The 12,354-nt window shown below is 32.1% G+C and overlaps 1 protein-coding gene across 1 annotated transcript; it reads right to left on the bottom strand.

Annotated features, from left to right (window-relative positions):
• Positions 1-9,495: 9,495 nt before the first annotated feature.
• LOC131803437 (origin recognition complex subunit 4-like) lies at positions 9,496-11,295 on the bottom strand. The gene is made up of 2 exons (XM_059124745.1): positions 10,850-11,295; positions 9,496-10,785 (listed from the first exon to the last, which is right to left on the bottom strand). Exons 1-2 carry the CDS (start codon positions 11,039-11,041, stop codon positions 9,601-9,603), a joined length of 1,377 nt encoding a protein of 458 aa, XP_058980728.1. The 5' UTR covers positions 11,042-11,295; the 3' UTR covers positions 9,496-9,600.
• Positions 11,296-12,354: the final 1,059 nt, after the last annotated feature.

The raw sequence follows: 12,354 nt of genomic DNA, 5'->3' as shown, positions 1-12,354 counted from the left end.
TATAAACTCAAAATACCAAAATACAAAATTGTGGGTAACCGTTGTAGGTACCATTACATGGGGGCTATACCAAACATCTTAAGAGTATTACAAACGCCTGTGCCAAAATTCAATTTACTTATCTTAAATATTGCGACCTCTATTTTGATTTCAACATACGGACAGACATCGTTATGGTGGAAGATATAATTTTTTAACAGAATTGTTAACGGATTATATTTTTTTTTGAAAATTGCCAAATTCGTTGCAAATAGGGTATTCAAAAAAATTGTCCAAAGTAAAATTAAAAACACATTACTTTATAACGAATCAAATCAAAACTTGGAATTTACGAACATATTAATATAATAGATCAATAACCGCAAACTTCTTCAATAAAATATTTCATGTAATCACATTTCTTTAAATAGTACTCAACTGACAATTCGATTTCGATATAAAGCTGGTGTAATTATCAAGATAAACAACAATTCCATTTGACAATCAGAAGGTCGATTAACTTTAATTCTAATAGTTATCAACAAAATCGCGAAAAATGAGAGCTATTTTCGTTTTGGTGGCAATCATTGTTTTGGCGACAATACCAACAGCCAAACAACATTCATCACCTAAAGATAGACGGTACACTCTGCCTACAGTAGGACCCCATAAGCCCAATAGACCTGCACCTGCTGGCCAACCAGCTCCTTATAAACCGGTTGTGAAACTTTATAGACCCGCAGCACCAAAACTGTATAAACCTGTTGTGAAACCCTATCTCCCTCCAAACCCTATGAAACCAAAACTCAACAATTTGTTAGGGAAACCAACAAAAACTCCCAATAGATATCCTCCAATGCAATACCCCGTCAATAAATTGTCAAGAAGTAACAGTTTTTAAGATGTGACGTTGGATAACATTATTATATTATTAATAACCTTATAAAGAAAATTTTAAATAAATACAATTACACAAATGTGAACATTCAAAGCAAATACATTTCAACCATGGTACAATGAAGAGAAGGTAGGCCAACTTTGAAAAAATTGCAAGTATAGAGGTCTACCTGTTTGGCTTGTAATGTCAGAATTAGTATCAAAACTATAAAAAATCAAACAACTTGTTGCATTTATTTTGAATAAATAATTGAAAACCGCGATAACTGAATGAAAGGTCAACACTTCTTTTCAAAATCATGTACTATATAAGTATCTCTAAAGGATTATTTCGCTACAAGAACTCTAGATTTTGTCGATGCATACGTTGAAATAAACATTTTGAAAACACCCGAATTTGAATGTTTTCTGAACAATTTTTTGTTATTGAAAAGAAAACACATACATAAACAAATAAAGATGACATATTAAGCCAAGAAAATAAAAAAATTAAAATCATATGGTATCATAGCCCTACCTTGATATCATTGTACCATGATTTCAACATATTTCCAAGCATGGTACAATAAGGAGGTAGAACAGCTTCGTAAAACTACAGAAATACAAACCTGAGGCTATAACCGTTTCTGTCAGACTTATTTCAAATTATATGCAAACATTTGTTTTCATATTTTCTTCATTTTTAAGGTAGAGCTACCACCTTACCTTTTTATTGTACAATGTTTCCAAGCATATTTCACATGGTAGAATAATATAAGTAACAGCAAGTGTTGTACAACAAACGTAACAACAATCACATACAAAATTGATTTTGCACGTAAAATATTTAGTTTTAATATCATTCTCCTGAATGTATAATTATTAGCTATCAAACCATTATGGGACCAATAACATGTTTTTGAGGCAAAAATCTCACAGGGGCAAGGTAGACCTTCCCATGGCATAATTACAGAAGCTACCCCCTAAATACGATTTTTTTCATTTGGGCCCTTATTCTGTTGAAACATATACACATTTTCTGTATGTATGAGTTTTGTTTTGAATAAAACATACATTAATTTGAAATTATTTCAAATTTGGTTGCAAAATAACAAATTGTACAATTTTGTGATAAAACTATATTGTCCTACCATTTAAGATTCAATCTTGTGGAATAACCCTGAAATTCCATTCTTGTTTCGCGTGTTTTTTTTTTTCAATATAAGAATTTTGTTTAAAAAATTAAACAAAACAAAAATTAAATTAAACAAACAAAAATTAAACAAACAAAAAATTGAACAAAGCCAACTGTTGCATATTTAAAAATCCATTTGACACTACAAGACTCCAGCACAGAGTTGCATTTTTCTAGTTTCTTTGAAGTTGAGCAAGCTTTCTTATTGAGCCATGGACCTTCCAAAGTTCGGTTTTAGATGCTGGTTATGTTGGCAGAAGTTGTTCTTCTGCCAAATTTATTTCGAATCGGCAAGAATATTGATATAGCTCCCGCATATAACTTTCATCCGAATTTAGATTTAGGCCCCTCAGAGTCTAATATGAAATCTATAACAATGATATTCTTTACAAGGTATCAGATACAGCTTAGAAATACTTATGTTTATGTATGTAGTATAGTATAACTAGGAAGGCAAAATCAAGCAATTATATGTTTACAATTTTTTTTTCAAATGTATACATTTCATAACATCTCATTGTCAAAATCTATACTCATAAATCCATTGTATTCACACAAAATCAGAGATGGGAACTGTTTGTATCGAAATTTGACAAGGTACATTACAGAAAATGCAGAGCTGGGAGTGCTAATTTGAAATGAGGTTACCTCTATTTCATTGTACCATGTCTTCGGGCTACTTGAAAATGAGTTTTTTTTGACAAAGTCAAAATGTGTGTAAATTATTTTATTAAAATATGATACAACACTTCATTACCTTTACTAAATACGACACAATACCGAAAATTATACTTCGAAGCATGGTACAATAAAAAGGTAAGGTAGAGCTACCAGCTGATTACAATTTTTTCTTAATTGTGCCCGACTTCTGCCATTTTTGTGTATGTATATATTTATTGTTTTGAAAATAAAAAAAAAATATTTTCGAAATCAATGATTAGAAGAAACGCGCACTACAGCGTGCAAATTAAAGGTAATACCAATTATTACCATGGAATTGAAAGAGTGATCAAGTGGGATAATATTTTTGATAGGAAATTCAGGCACTTCCTTCGTCTTTCACTCTTTTCAATATTCAAAATAAGGAATGCAATATTCAAAATGAGGAAAACTATTAAGTAAATTAAAAAAACCTGTTTATTCTAATTTTGGATAATTCCTACAGAAAGCATAGGCATAGCACCAGGGGTGTATTTTGTACTTTTACGAAGCTTTTCTACCTCCCAATTGTACCATGCTTCCATTGTAAAACTAAGAAGGTAAAGTCATTTCAAATAAGCATTCCCATCTTTGTTTTTTTTTTCTGTAATTAACCTTGTCAATTTTCACTGAATAGAAAGCAGGTTCCCATCTCTGTTTTGTCTATGTACAATGTATTTAAAAATAAATATTTTGATATGAGATGCTGTTAAATGAATAATTTTGAAAAAAAATTTAACATATGATTGCATGACTTTACCTTCTTAATTCTACCATTCATGCTTCGAAGGACACACGGGCGAAAACAAAAGATTGAAAGATACTACACATTCACCCAATAGCAATATTTTCAATGTTTCGCAATATGTTTGATTTTTAATAATAATCATTCTTTTGCATGTATTTTTAAGGCCGTGAGTTGTTGCCAGATTGTAAATTTGTGTTTTCAAGTTTTTTAAAATGTTATTAATATAATTCCATTAATCTTTTATTCAAAAGACAAACGTCAATAAAGGATTTTTTGCGACAAAAGCATGTCATCGGCCTTAGAATATAAAAGAAGATCGCGAAAAACGAATGAAACGCTATGGATTTATCACAATATCGACTTCCTAATGTAATTGGAATTTTGTTTCATCCCTAAACGGAGACATTTTTTAATTCTGTATTATGAAATTGTATTTGATCAGACTTTGAATTTTTTTACATAATTTTAGGGATGTCCCAGAACCTGCAAGAATTTACTAGTTCTCATGGCTCAATAAGAAAAGTTCAGGAAGCTAGGAAAAATGCAACTATGTACCGGAGCCTTATAGTGTCAAATAGACATCTAAGTATGCATAATTGGTTTTGCTTATTTTATATTTTTTAACAAAATTCTCATATTGGAGAAAACAACAAAACATGAACGGAATTTTGGGGTTCTTCCACAAAATTGAATATATGATAGTAAGACAATTATATTTTCTCCCAAAAGTGTGTAATATGTTTCCCATTAAGGTCGAAAATATACAATTTTGTTGCAACTGAATTATTTTGTTTTCATTCAAAACAATGCACACACATATACAAACTGTGTATATGTAATGACAGAATTGGGGCACCAGAAGAAAAAAATTGTATTTAGGAGGTAGCTTTGTTCTACTTTCTGTAATTGTGTCATGCTAGTTCTGAAAATTTATTTCGACATCATAAAGGGAAAATTGGTTATCTCATTTTTAGATTTTTGCAGTCTGTTCCAGGCTATTTGTTTATTTTTCAGAAAAGTACATATATATATACAAAAACTATACTTGGTAGGTTCCAGAACTGCAAGAATGTAATAGCATGTTCACACGATAAATTGAATGAGGTTGTTTGCTCTCAGAATCACGTACACGAATTAACCCGTTCATACGGCACGATTCGTAATTCATAGTAAAATAATTCCTCTTTCAAAAATTTTGTTTGTTTAACTTAAATGGGAATTTATACGAAAATACATTAAATTCACACTAATATGAATAGAAGAATTATTGTTTTCCTCCCAAAGATTTATTATATCATTAATTTTACAATTTTCATTCATGTTTTCAACTTTTTGTGTAAATGTTGACATTTTGGACATATTTTAGTATTTTTCTATTTTCAAATTCTGCTGGAGAGACACTTTGAAAATAATGCATCTTTTGTTTCCAGTTTTCTGTGGAAATTTCAACTCGTGGACAAAATGCCCACCTCGGATGAGAGAGAAAACAAAATGTACTTTCGTTTGAATGTACATACGCCATTCAACATTGTAGTTTTCATTCATAATTTTCAGTCTTCCCAAAAAATTTTAAATTTTTTTTTAAATTTTCTTATTTTAATTTTTAAATGTCATAATTTATTTTTTCGATAAATGCTCTCATTTGTTAGGGATGGGACATATTTTTTCGTTGTTCTGAGATTGATTTGATTTGAACAACGTACAAATATGAGTGTTCGCTCAGGAAATTTTGTGTGAAGAATTAGATAGTTTTTTCATAGTTAAGGGCCAAACAACGAATAGAGAGCGAATCAAGTGCAGTGGAAACGCCACATAAAAGTTTTTACTACGATTACCGATTATACCTTTATGATATCGAAAAAAAAACTTGGAAAACTAGTAGATTCGTGCAGGTTCTGACATTACAAAAATACCAAAAGAAAAAATTGTATTCAGGTGATTGCTACTTTGTCGTTATTGTTCCATGGAAGTAACATTTTCACATTTCATTCTGGAACAAAACGAATATGTTATTTAATTCCTTTTTTAATATCAAATCACCCCACTGTGCGTTGATAATGAAAATAATAATCGATGTGTCAACGAATGTTATTCGTGGGAAATGGCAACCCTTATGCCATAACGGACTTCCACAAACAATAACAAAACTTGGCGTGCCTTGAATGGAAATCATACTTTTGAAATAAATTTTCCTGTGTTTCTGCGTCTTAAAAGGGCGATAGGATTTAAAGAACCATTGAAAGAGTTCTAGAAAAGAAACTTTTAATTAACAGAATGAGCGATTCAACAGCAAAAAGATACCGAGGACGTTCCAAAAAAGGGACAATGGCGAATAAGAGCCAATACAACAGCTATGAATGGTCTGTGGCAAATAAAGCAGAGCTCGATCCTTGTGATTGCCTGCATGTTGGCTGTGAAGGATGCTGGTATCCATGCGAGACGTGTGGCAGTGTCAAATGTTCTACGTTTTGTCGACAAAAACGTAAAGAAACATCATGGGAACAACAATATATTGAATGGATGCGATCCAATTGAAAATATGACGGGTGAGCTACGAAAAGTTGCACTCCCGTTCCTTTCATTTTTACTGAATAGTCCAACATGTACTTTGACCTGAATTTCAATTGTTTTTATGTCTTTGATTTTTCTCCATTTTCTTTCAATGCACTTAAAATGTTTTGTTTAATTTATAACAATTACAACATGCGACGGATATTACTTAATTTAATATGAATTCAATGTTTTGCTTTTTTTAAACACATGTGTTATTTCAATAAATTAATATTTTATATTTTCCTAAATTGATCATTGACTATAATATTTTTGGTGATCACGGACGTTCAGAACAAACACCTATCCTGAATCATTAATTTTTAACATTTGTTTTAAAAACTTAAGTTAAGTTTAAATTTCTATACCTTTTGTCTCATCGATTTCGCTTATAACTCCGTATTTCCGGAAAGACATCAAGCTGGATGATTTTTTTTTTTAGTTCTATACTGAAAAAATATTAGATCCCACGGAAAAAGGCCGATTGACATCCTTATTAGTACTCAAGATCTCAATATTGGGAAGCTTTTTTTTTTGTTGTTGTTATGTTGACCCCCGTTACGTCAATGAAAATTTAACCCGATATCAGTTTTGGCATGAGGGAGTCGGCGCACGACTGCACCTTTCTGAATCTGGTTGTCAAAAGGAAGACTGTTACCAAATTAACATTTTTTTCTGTAAAATTTAGTCGGCGAACCCCCAGAGCGGCATCAAAACCCCTGTGCTATACGTACTGATGTAAACGTTTTGTTTTTTCTTATGATTTTAGACGCCCCTTACTAGATCATGTAATACATTCTGACGCGCTTGGGCGGATTGCTGGTATACATAAAATAAATATCCCAAAGTATATACACTAATGTAATATTTCATATGAAAATAATGATTGGTAATACCAACATAACGAATTGAAAAATGTAGTCTCATATTTGAACGAAACTTAAAATTGCTATGGAAGGTGAGATTAAAAAACTGCAACCAACTTCAGACTGCTAACATTATATTGTTTACAAGCGTACAAAAAGTTGAGAATTTTCCAGAAAAAAAGGTATTCGTGATGGAATTCAAGCGTGATAGTGTAATTTCCTTATATTTTGCTGGAAAACCACAAGTGGCTATCGTTAGAGCACTCCAGCATTTAAATGTGAATAAATCTTTTTCAGCAGAAATGGTTCGAAAAGTAAAGAAGCGACTTGATCGAAACCCGCGTCGCAGTGGCCGAAAAATGACTCGTGTGCTGAACATATCGCAATATTCCATTCGGCAAATATTGAAAAGAGCTCGGGATAAAGCCATTGAAATTCCAAAAAGTGCAAGAACTTACACCGCAACGGAAAGAAAATAGACTCAAGAGCTAAAGAGTTCTTTCGCTTAACCGAAAGGGTTGAACTGCCGAATTTGGTTTTCTCCGATGAGAAAACATTCGTTGTCCAGCTCTTTACAAACAAACAAATTGATCGTGTTTACTTGCCAAAGAGGTCAGAGAGGTGTATTAAAGCCTTGGGCACACAAACATTTTGGCCCAGACCTTTGACATTCCAACAGGATTCAGCACCATCGCATTCAGCACGCGCCACCCAAGAATGGTTACAAAATGAGTTGGACTATTGTGTCTGGAGTATTTTGGAAAGCAAGGTTGTCACCAAAAATACCAAAGTGTCGATCACCTCAAGCAAACGCTTCGCCGGGAATGGGCCAACATATCGCAGAGCAACGTTCGGGCAGCGTGTGACGGTTTCATTGGCCGTTTGAAAGCCATAATTCGTGCCAAAGGTGACCAATTCGAACAAATCTAAACTTATTCTGAAATTTGATGCTACTTCCGACAATTTTTGCTTTCATTCAATAAAATTTAAAAAAAAAATGTAAAAAGTATGGCGTTTTACTTTGTTGCAGTTTTTTTTATCTCACCCTGTAGTTTGCTATTCGTGTACATTTTTGAACTCTGTATCTACTTGGAAACATTTTTTAAGGCCCTGTAACTAAATTTATTCCATTGACAATTGGTCTGTTCCACAACTGCATGAATGAAAAACTGTTCACAACGATCATATAATATCAAAAAAAAAAAAAACAAAAAACAAGTAAGCAAAGGCTACAGTCGAGCGGGGCCGACCGTTGAATACCCTAAAACACTATAATAAACGATACAGATTATATAGGCTAGATACTCGAAAGAATTCCACAATATATTGTGACAAATAATAAAAGAAAACCATCAGGTTTCGTTCTCTAATTTTCGAATAATAGCAACTTAAACTAATTTGCTCTTTCCAATATATTGGTAGATGTTGCACGTAAATGGTCTTCCTAGATCTGGAACCAATATTTCCCAAAGACCTATAATCTCTCAGAAGTGGCAAAAGATTAACATTTATTATTGGTTTTTGACTGAAACGCATCTATATGAGATACAGCCATTTGGCTATATTCTTCCAATTTTGCAGTTTTTTGGTCCATTTCAACCCCTAAATATATGGCGATCATCTCCAAAAAGAGTAGGTTTCTATTCTGACCCTCATCTTATCCCCAAGCAAAATTTCGTAAGGATCGGGCCATAAATGCGATCTGTATATGATATCCTGATATCCTAACTACTTAGTTTTGTTAGCTGTAGAAATATTACCAAATGTTTAATTCAAAATGAAAATATGCTAAAAATTTGACAAAATTGAAAAAATATGAGAAAATGTTACAAAATCAATATTTTCAGCTTTAGAGAGATATTTTTATGCGATTTTTTAGACGTTTTTTCTTTTCTGCCAAGAGGCCATTCTGAATTAATGAGAACTGTCGAAATCAGTGCAGCCGTTCTCGACATATAAGAGATCTTTTAAAAATATCCTCTTTGATATACATATATATCGTACATATTTTACTATATATCCGATTTGTTAGATGTTAACATCAATGTAAAGATCAGAAGTAACCTTGTCATGGCTTTATGATTTCGCCAGGATTTAAAATAGTGTTGTAGGGTATAATGACAAATAGAATGTACTAGATTCTAGCAGGTTCTTGTACACAGAAATTTGTTTTCTATAAAGCAAATATTGTTTTTGTAAAATTGTTTACTGTTGCAATTCATGCATATCTTATGTACATGCGCCTTGGTTCTGATATTGCTTAAAAAATCAAATTAATCCCTGCAAAAGTTGTCTATATTTATATACCTTATGTAAATATGGCTTGGTTTTAATAATCCTTAACAATACAGATTGATTCCTAGAAGAAAGTCTTAATGTTTCTAAATGCGAGTTGAAATTATTAACAAGAATCTACAAGAATCATACAAGAAAATCGGTTAACATAGTAATATTTTTACATTCTTGCAGGTTCTGGAACAGATCAATCCTTTAAAAATCATATAAGTTCTTTGTTATAAATCGGATAGTTTTGCAAACAATCCGTAATTATAGCGAGATAAAAAAATCATATCATATTTTTATTTATTTTTTTTTTTTTTGTAATCAAATTTTATTTTCTTTCGTTTTCTTTTCTCAAAAATAAATAACTTAGACATTTAATGATATAAGAAATTATAAACGGTGCCTTAAATTAAAGAACTTTGTGACCATTGTTGTACTTCTGTGGGCAGGGCTTGATATCGTTGTACGGCCTGATTAATTTGACCATATGTTAGAACCATTTTATGCATTTCAAATTCCTTTTGCACTTTACATGTTGTCGCTGTTAGAGGCAATATAATTTCCATATTTCGCAAGTGTTCGAAAGCTTTCAAAGCCACGGGCCTTTCAATGCCCTGCATTGTCGATGAAACTTTGGCAAACTTATGAAATCGTGAAAATATAATTTCAAAATTGAATGGATCACGATCATAAATTTCCGAATGATGTTTAATGGCAATGATTAGACACAATTCCAATACGGATAGACCGCACAAGAGCTCAACTTTTTCATCCATTTCATAGATGGCAGTTAACTGGGTTATTTGTTCGGCGGTAATTTGTTCCGCAATCGAAAGAGAGGTTTGCATTTGGCAAACCAATCGAAAAATAAAAATCTTAAGGAAAGCTTGACTAACATCAAAATCAAATAGAGCCTGTAGAGACTTAACAACTGAGGGTGTTTTAATTAACTCTGCAATATGTTTATTCCATGCTTCCATATATTTCTTGCTAAACTTATATTTGGACGGCTGAAAATGGCTGCGATGAAATGTCAATTCACTGGACTGTAAATGTTTGAGTGTGCCAACTCTGTCGGCTAGTTCTTTTAATTGTTTTTCACTGGGTATGGTTAAAAGTTCAGCAAACAGCTTAACATATTCATCAAAGTCTTCTGCATTTGGAAATATAAATACCTGACGATGTGAAAATCGTGATTTTACACGCTTCTCCAATAGCTCAATAACATCTAAACGACAGGTAACACCCAAGACACAAATCGGTGCCTGGGCACTTTGTGATACGTCAAAGAGATTATATAGCAGAGTTTGATTGTGATGTGCACAGAATAAGTCGAATTCGTCCAATATGAATACCACACTTTTAGAACGTTTATTGCCCGCCTTCAAGCAGGCAAGTAAAAATGCCAAATTTTCGGAAAACGAACCGAATACTTTGCCATCAGTGGCATTTTCCAACTGCATTTGTACGGTAACCGACTTGAGTGCCAGGCGATCATCTGTATGTAGATTACCATTGAGATGGACAATTAAGGTGTTTTGTATAAAATCCTTGTTTTTCATTAGGTCCGTCAGTACAGCATTAACGAGCTGAAATAAATAATGTTAGGATAATTTCACTACTTTGGTAAATGTGTAAATATAATTTACTTACTGTTGTCTTCCCCGATCCTCGCGGTCCAATCAACAGCATAGAATTCGATTCACCCATTTCTGCTGTCCTTTGCAACAATTGCCGGATATTATCACGTTCATTTTCATGACCACGAAAAGTACTGTAGTCCGTTTGTAATCTTTCCTTAAGGAATTTTCTTGTTTTTAATATTTCTTCACTATCATCGGGCATTTTTATTCAATACTTTATTGGGTTATCAATTGATTTATTTACAACGATCCCGTTTGTTTGTTTACCGACGACTTCGACTGAACAAATGCGCTGCTGCCGCCAATTTTTTTTGCAACAGCATAAACGATAAATCGATAACTGGTAGGATCGATGACATTGTTTGAAGATAGATTTTAAAGTGCCGTAGCGAAAATGTTGACTTTGGAGGAATGATCATGGTAGAATACAGGCAGTCGCATCGACACAGCTGCTGAATATTCTGATGAAAATTATTCAAACTTGTTAGTGTTGAAAAATCATATCATGAGGAACTCCGATTGGTGTGATATAAGAAAACATATAAAAATCTACATAGTTTTGAAAAAAAAAATCAATATGTCAACATTATGTGTTTATGTGTGTGTTTTCTTTTTTTATAATAAAAAATTGTTCAGAAAAATATTTAAATTCAGTTTTTTTTGAAAATGCTTATTGCAAAGTATGCATCGACAATATCTACATGATTTTGAAAAATAATTTTGACCTTTCATTTTGTTTTCAGAAATTTATTCAATATCAATGGAACAAGTTGTTTGTTTTTTTATTGTTTTCGTGACATTACAAGCCAAACAGGTACACCTCTATACTTGCAATTTTTTCAAAGTTAGCCTACCTCATGGTACAATGATATCAAGGTAGGGCTATGATACCATATGATTTCAATTTTTTTATTTTCTTGGCTTAATATGTCATCTTTATTTGTTTATGTATGTGTTTTCTTTTCAATAACAAAAAATTGTTCAGAAAACATTCAACTTCGGATGTTTTCAAAATGTTTATTTCATCGTATGCATCGACAAAATCTAGAGTTTTTGTAGCGAAATAATTCTTTAGAGATATATAATACATGATTTTGAAAATAAGTGTTGACCTTTCATTCAGTTATCGCGTTTTTCAATTATTTATTCAAATCAAATGCAACAAGTTGTTTGATTTTGTATTGTTTTGATACTAATTCTGACATTACAAGCCAAACAGGTAGACCTCTATACTTGCAATTTTTTCAAAGTTGGCCTACCTTGTCTTCAAGGTTGCGCTAACTGTCAAAATTTCGTCTGAAGCGAATAATAATTCGCCTCGGTTTATCTTTTTTGTGGCGAATTTACAAACATCTAAGGGAAAAACAAAGAAATGCATAAGAAACAAAGCACACGAGCATAGTAATAAAATTAAATAAATTTATAAAAATTAAACGTTTCAATGAAAATATTCAAGCAGTCAACCAGCTAGAAGAAAATTAGGTGTGTATGTATAACCTAAAATTTGTAACTATT

The sequence above is a fragment of the Musca domestica genome, unplaced genomic scaffold (assembly GCF_030504385.1).
Source record: "Musca domestica strain aabys unplaced genomic scaffold, Musca_domestica.polishedcontigs.V.1.1 10, whole genome shotgun sequence".
In the NCBI taxonomy this organism is placed as follows: Eukaryota; Metazoa; Arthropoda; class Insecta; order Diptera; family Muscidae; genus Musca; species Musca domestica.
Note: the sequence above shows the minus strand (reverse complement) of the source record. Positions and strands in the feature narration are given on the sequence as shown.

Excerpts from the sequence above, each read along its gene's own strand:
- LOC131803437 (XM_059124745.1), bottom strand. The coding sequence starts at position 11,041 with ATGCCCGATGATAGTGAAGAAATATTAAAAACAAGAAAATTCCTTAAG. Across the intron at positions 10,786-10,849 it reads GAGGATCGGGGAAGACAACA|CTCGTTAATGCTGTACTGAC; the intron begins GTAAGTAAATTA and ends TATTTATTTCAG.